Raw genomic sequence first — 7,500 nt, forward strand, 5'->3', positions numbered from 1 at the left:
AAATAATATAACAATAAGGCCGGACCAGAACCAGTACAGGAGGTTCTGCTTTCATAAACCTGTAAATATTGCCACTCTGAGACCCGTGCTGCCGAAAGCCAATCAGAGAGCTTCTTTGTAGTCACGTGATAGAGGACAACCAATCAGGAGGCGTCTTGTCTTTCAAAACAATACGGGGCCTTTTTTTGTGCGCTGTTGTACGTCACTCCAAACTCCTGAACTTAAATTAGGTTTTAAACTATAAGCTCAGTTTGGTTAAGCGTTTAGTTAGAGTTTATAGAGCATGTAGACAGTAGAGAAGATTGATGTTTTCTTTGTAAAGATGAAAATTATGCCAAAGACGACAACAAAATGACACTCCAAACTTTTGTTTTTGTACGGCTGTGTTTGTTTGCTAAGGGTTCTCTGTTTTTTTGTTTTTTAATGTTATTGGCTTATTAAACTTTGGATTGACGTCATACAAAACAAAATTACACTAATAGTAATAATTACAACCCTTAAATTCAGTCAAAAACAATGTCCCTTTTTCGGAAATGTTGGAATAAAACAAAGGACGGGATTCATTCATAAAACGTGCCACAAAAAGCTTGAAACTTGAATGATCTTGTAATTTTTTATGTTCTGCAAACCCATATTTTCTACCCCAGACTTTTTGCAATATATTTTTTTTCCATTTCGCTCCATATTTTCTTTTTAATGAATAAATGAAATTAAAATAAAAGAAAATAAAAACAACCATAAACGATAAATAGAAACAAAAATATGCAAATTCGGAAACAAAGAGCAATAAATAATAAATAGAAATAAAAAATATAAAATAGAAATAAAATAATAAAAAAATGAAATGATTAATAGATCAAAATTACAAATAATAAATAAATACAATAAATAAAAAATATAAAAATATATAAATAATCATTAGATCCAAATTACAAATGATAAATAAATAAGATAAACAAAAAAAGAAAAAATAGAAATAATCATTAGATCAAAATTACAAATAATAAATAAATAAAATAAACAAAAAATAAAAAATAGAAATAATTATTATATCAAAATCACAAACAATAAATAAATAGAATAAACAAAAAATAGAAAAAAAATGAAAAAAAACAATTATTAGATCAAAATCACAAATAATAAATAAATACACAAATTAATCTCTTTTTCAAATCGTCTTTTCTTCCAGCTCGGAGGATCCTGCTCTGCTCAAAGCCTCCTGGATCCTATACCTCGTCAGTGTAGGAATCTGGTAAGTAGAAGGAATTGGGAAGGAAGAGTAAGAGGAAATGGAAGATAAAGGGAGGAAGAGGGAGAATGAAGGAGAAAAGAAATTGATAAAGGAGGGAAAGGAGGAAAAATGATAAAGAGTAAGGGGGGGAAAATAGAGAAGAGAGATAAGAGAGAGAAAGAGAGTGAAAGGAAAAAAGAAAAACAAGAAAGAATACATAAAAAAAGAAAAAAAAAATCTTGTCATAATATCCACTTCCAAACAGGAGAAAACTAAAAAAAAAAAAAAAAAAAAAAAATTAACTCAATAAAACCTTTGACAAAAAAGTCCATTTTACACTAACGATACCAACCTCCTTTTACAGGGAGACGTCGAGGTGGACAGCTATACCAAGTCCTCAGCCAGAATGAACGAGTACCCTGCTGGTGGAGTAAGTCCCTTTCCCTCTATTTAAGTTCCAATTATCTATTTACTGGTATGGTTTTATAACCTCTCTGACAGGGATTCGAACCCCCACCGCCATTGCAAAGAAATTCACAAGACGGGCACTCTATCCACTGATACACGACCCAACAAAAGGTCTGATTCCCTGTCAGAGAGGTTATAAATTCATGATATCAAATGCGGCCAGTGCATTATTCCATCTTTCATTTACCGGTATGTTTACAGGGTATTCCCGAGTGTTGGAATAGGATATTGTTATGAAATGTATCACGTTTTTGCACCTTTACCAGTGACATCATGAGCCATAACACCTAGCATAGCTTATAACACTTTAGCTTGTGTCCTTAATAATAACACAAATATCAAAGCTCATAACACGTACCTTGTATTTTCCCTCATAGCATCAGTACTACAAATAATACATACCTTTATATCCTCATAACACTGATAGATCTTATAACACACACTATAACACTAAAACTCACACCACCACACTTTGTTCTTCGATGCCAGTGATAATAACATTGTAATTACTGATACTACTAACATTTCCTTCCCACTAACGACAATACTAACTTCCTAACTCCTAACTTCCTAATACTAACTTATCTACTTGTACTGCCATCCTCTTCCTGAGCAGATCATCATAACACTAGTAGATTAATCGTAACACATCCTCAGAACTTCGATAATACTTAAAACATATACCCTACAACACTAAAATCTATACTACAACGTATAATTTAATACTAATACTACTAACAGTGTCATACTGATAGTATAATACTGATATTACTAACAGTGCCATACTGATAGTGTAATACTAATACTACTAACACTGCTATATTCATAGTACTAACACTTCCTTCTTAATGGCGTAAATAATACTCCTTAACTCCAAAATACTACTCCTTGCCTTAACTCCTAAATACTAGTCTTTAACTTACGTTAACTCCAAAATACTACTCCTTAACTTGCCTTAACTCCTAAATACTAGTCTTTAACTTACGTTAACTCCAAAATACTACTCCTTAACTTGCCTTAACTCCTAAATACTAGTCCTCAACTTACCTTAACCCCTAAATACTACTTCACCTACCTTACCTCCTCAGTACTACTCCTTGACACCTAAATACTACTCCTTAACTTACCTTAACTCCTAAATACTAGTCTTTAACTTACCTTAACTCCAAAATACTAGTCCTCAACTTACCTTAACTCCTAAATACTACTTCACCTACCTTACCTCCTCAGTACTAACTCCTTAACTCCTAAATACTACTCCTTAACTTACCTTAACCCCTAAATACTACTTCTTAACTATACCTTAACACCTCAATACTACTTCACTTACCTTAACCCCTAAATACTACTCCTTAACTTACCTCAACTCCCAAATACTACTTCACCTACCTTACCTCCTCAGTACTACTCCTTAACACCTAAATACTACTCTTTAACTCCTAAATACTACTCCTTAACTCCTCTCAACAGTGCCACCCTCTCCCCGTACAGATCCTGATGACCCTGGCACGCATTCCAGCTGACTTGAAAGGCACCTTCGAGTTCTACCTTTGCCCTGAAGAAGGAAATACCCAGCAGGAAGAGTGTCTGCTCAGGTGAGGTCTTGGTTGTGTGTGTGTGTGTGGAGGGGGGGTGAGAGGAGGGGGTATGTGGGAGGGGGTGGGGTTGTGTGGGGGATGAAGAGGAAGGGGAGGGTGTGTGTGTGTTTTATGTGGGAGAGAAGGGTGAGAGTGTGTGGTGGTGTGGAGGGGGGGGGAGGGTATGTGGGAGGGGGTGGGTTTGTGTGGGGGATGAAGAGGAAGGAGGGTGTGTGTGTGTTTTATGTGGGAGAGAAGGGTGAGAGTGTGTGGGGGGAGGGGAGAGGGGGTGTTTATGTGAGAGAGGGAGTGGGAGTGTGTGGGGGAGAGGGATGGGTGTGTGTGTTTTATGTGGGAGAGAGGGGTGAGTTTGTGTGTGGGGGGGGGAGAGGATTGGGAGGATGTGTGTGTTTATATGGGAGAGGGGATGAGAGAGTGTGTGTGGGGTGGGGGAGAAGGATGTGTGTTTATATGGGAGAGGGGATGAGAGAGTGTGTGTGGGGGGAGTAGGGTGTATGTGTTTATGTGGGAGTGGGGGTTGGGTTTGTGTGTGGGGAAAGGGGGTGGCTTGATTTAGAGTGTGTGTGTATGGGGGGGGGGGGGAGAGTGTTTGCATGGGGGAGAGAGAGTGTGTGTGGGGGGGGGTGAGTCTGTATGTGCGGAGGGTGTTTGTATGTGTGTGGGTGCATGAGGATGTCTGTATGTGTGTTCATGTGCGTGTTTCTTGATGTGTTGTCTCACCTGTTTATCAATTGGCTTTCCTGTTTTTCCGATCTTCTTGTCATCCCTTCATCTTATCACTATTTTTTTTATTTCATTATCATCCTATCATTATCATTAATATTTTATGATCATTACCATTATCTGCTTTATCTTATTATGCATATCTTCTTTATTGTTTTGTTTTTTTTGTTGTTATTATTGTTTTTGCTTTTGTTGATTTTCATTCTCACTTTCTCCTTCCCTCCCCCACCCTCTCGCCCACTACCGACCTCTTTCCCTCCCTCCCCCACCTTTTCCTCCACCCCCACCCTCTCACCCTCCCCCTCCCTCTCTCCCTCCCCCACCTTCTCACCTTTCCTCCCCCACCCTCTCTTCCTCCCTCCCCACCTTCTCTCCCTCCCTGACCCTCTCTCCCTCCCTCCCCCACCCTCTCTCCTTCCCTCCTCCGCCCCCACCCTCTCTCCTATCCTCTCACCACCCCCACCCTCTCTCTTTCCCTCCCTCCCCCACCCTCTCTCCCATCCTCTCACCACCCCATCCTCTCTCTTTCCCTCCCCCACCGTCTACCCCTCCCTCCCCCACCCTCTACCCCTCCCCCACCCCTACCCCGTCCCCCTCCCTCACCCTCTCTCCTTCCCTCCCACCCCCACCCTCTCTCCTCCCCCCACCCTCTCTCCTTCCCCCTCCCCCACCCTCTCGTCCTCCCTACCTCCCTCCCCCCTCCCCTCCCCTACCCCCACCCTCTCAAACTCCCATTCTCTCACCCTCTCCCACCCTCCCCACCTTCTCTCCCTCCCTCCCCTATCTTCTCTCTCCTCAAACCCCCACCCTCTCGTCCTCCCTACCTCCCTCCCCCATCCTCCCTACAAACCCCCATTCTCTCTCCTTCCCTCCCCTACCCCCACCCCCACCCTCCTTCCCTCCCCACTCCCTCCCTCCAACCTTCCCTCCATCCCACCCTCCCTCCCTCCCTCCCCCCTCCCCCAACCCCATACAGGATCCCCCTCCAGTTGGCCGACGGTTCGGGGACGCAGTTCAAGATGGACCAGATCCGCGAGGCCGATTCCTACGAGATCCCCCTGATGCTGCCCGACGAAGTGACCTGTGATGATTGCGTCCTGCAGGTGAGGGGGGGGGGGTAGGGTTCTGGGTCTCTCGCTCTTTCTTTCTCGCTGTTTGTCTTTCTCTCTTTCTCGGTCGTTCTTTTTTCTTTCTCTCGCTCGGTCGCTCTTTCTTTCTCGCTCTTTCTTTCTCTCGGTCGTTTTTTCTTTCTCGCTCTTTCTCTCTCTCGGTCACTCTTTCTTTCGCTCGCTCTTTCTCTCTCTCGGTCGTTCTTTCTCGCTCTTTCTCTCGCTCGGTTGCTCTTTCTTTCTCTCGCTCGCTCTTTCTCTTTCTCTCTCTCGGTCGCTCTTTCTCTTTCTCTCTCTCGGTCGCTCTTTCTCTTTCTCTCTCTCGCTCTTTCTCTTTCTCTCTCGCTCGCTCTTTCTCTTTCTCTCTCGCTCGCTCTTTCTTTTTTCTTTCTCTCTCTCTCGCTCGCTCTCTCTCTTTCTTTTTTTTTTTTCTCTCTCTCTCTCGGTCGTTCTTTCTCTTTCTGTTTTTCTTAATTTTTCTCTCTATCTATCTATCTGTCTATCTACCTTTCTCTCTCTCTCTATCTATCTATCTATCTATCTATCTCTATCTCTATCTCTCTCCCTCTCTCTCCCTCCTTCCTTCCCTCCACCCCCTATCTCTTTATCTCTCTCTCGCTCTTCTTCTCCTTCTTCTTCTTTCACAGAAAGACTTGAATATATATATATAATATATATATATAAATCTAAATACATTTCACCCCCTGAACTTCAAAAAAACAACGAAGATAGATAGATAATAGATAGATAAAAGAAGTTTACCACCAGCCCCTAACTTCCCGGAACCCACAGTGGCGTGTCGTGACTGAGAACTGTCAGGATGTCAGCGACTGTGACATCGTGGACGAGACTTTCTGCGCTGACGTCAACATCCGGGAAGTCAAGTGAGTTCCTGAGGTCCCCGGATGAGCTTCGGCGGCGTCGTGGGGGGGAGGGGGGGAGAGGAGAGAGGAGGGAGAGAGGGGGGAGGTGGATGGAGGATGGATGTGTGTGTGTGTTTGTGTGTGTGTGTGTGCGTATGTCTGTCTGTTTGTATGTGTGTGTGTCTATATATGTATGTATGTGTGTGTGTGTGTATGTCTGTGTATGCATGAATGTATGTATGCATGTATACACACACACTCATTTATACACACATACGCCAACATAAATATAAAAATCGATATATGAAGAAACATACGCACAGCTGTGTGTACTTGAAATATAATCCATATATATATTGATGAACCAGTTACCACAGTCATATATAATCCTTAATAAGAACTTTATTATGATTTACAGAGAAAACGACAAGAGATTTTTCCACTTGCTGTTTAACGCACTTTTTGGCAAATGAACTGACTAACTGGAGACATGACTGAGTGAGGTGAATGAGGTACTAACTGGCTGGAGAGAAAGTGGAAGTGACGGCAAATAAAATGACTTATCATAGATCTGACTGAGAGAGGTGACTGACTGGATTGAAAGTAAAGGGAAGTGACTTAGGAAAATTGATTGACTGGAGACATGACTGAGTGAGGTGAGTAAGTACTAACTGACTGGAGAGCAAAGTGAAGTGACTTGGCAAATTAACTGACTAATTTGTGATCTGAAGTGAATGAGGTACTGACTGGTTGGAGAGTAAAGTGAAGTGACGGCAAATTAACTGACTAATTTGAGATCTGAAGTGACTGAGGTACTGGGAAGAAAGAGTGGTCACCTGGAGACCTGACTGAGTAAGGTGACTAAGGAACTGACTGGTTAGAAAACAGAGTGAAGTGACTGGCAAACTGACTGACTGGATATCTGACAGAATGAAGTGACCAAGGAACTGACTGATTAACCAGAAAACAAAAAAAAAACGAAAAATGAAGTGACTGGGAGAACTAACAAACAGACTGAAGATTAGACAAAGTGAAGTGACTGGAATACGAACTGACTCAAGATCCGGATGAAGTGACTGGAATACTAACTGACTTAAATGATTAGAAAAATGACTCATGATATCCGTGTGGAGTGACTTGGATAACAAAATGACTGACGGACAAGAAAATGCCAGTGGCGATGAGAGAACGAAAGAGAGAAAGAAGAAAGAAGAAAAATGACACAAAATAAGACGAAAAAAGCGACACAGATTGGAGGAGAAGAAAATAGATAAACAGAAGAGAAGCGGAAAGCGCAAAGTAAACAGACAGACAAACAGAAAAACAAATACATTAAATAAAAACAAGAAGAAAACTCATAAAGAAAATGTTTCTGAAAATCAATCAAGAAAAATGCATATTCATTGAAATGCAAACAAAATGACAAATAAAAATAAAAATAGGAAAACAAGAAAATAAAAAGTTTCGACCTCCATCAAAACAAGAAATCAAGAATCATTTTTTTCTGT

At 41.5% G+C, this 7,500-nt stretch overlaps 1 protein-coding gene across 1 annotated transcript in view; it reads left to right on the forward strand.

The window, feature by feature from the left end:
- The window catches only part of LOC113823767 (uncharacterized), an 8,286-nt gene extending 1,112 nt beyond the window's left edge, over positions 1–7,174 (forward strand). The window contains exons 2-7 of the mRNA XM_027376455.2: positions 1,190–1,252; positions 1,596–1,661; positions 3,191–3,294; positions 4,997–5,123; positions 5,922–6,013; positions 6,411–7,174. Coding sequence (XP_027232256.2) covers positions 1,190–1,252; positions 1,596–1,661; positions 3,191–3,294; positions 4,997–5,123; positions 5,922–6,013; positions 6,411–6,465 — 507 coding nt within the window. The 3' untranslated portion in view covers positions 6,466–7,174. The remainder of the gene's footprint in view (positions 1–1,189; positions 1,253–1,595; positions 1,662–3,190; positions 3,295–4,996; positions 5,124–5,921; positions 6,014–6,410) is intronic.
- The last annotated feature ends 326 nt before the right edge of the window (positions 7,175–7,500 follow it).

Source organism: Penaeus vannamei, chromosome 40 (genome assembly GCF_042767895.1).
Source record: "Penaeus vannamei isolate JL-2024 chromosome 40, ASM4276789v1, whole genome shotgun sequence".
Taxonomy (NCBI): Eukaryota; Metazoa; Arthropoda; class Malacostraca; order Decapoda; family Penaeidae; genus Penaeus; species Penaeus vannamei.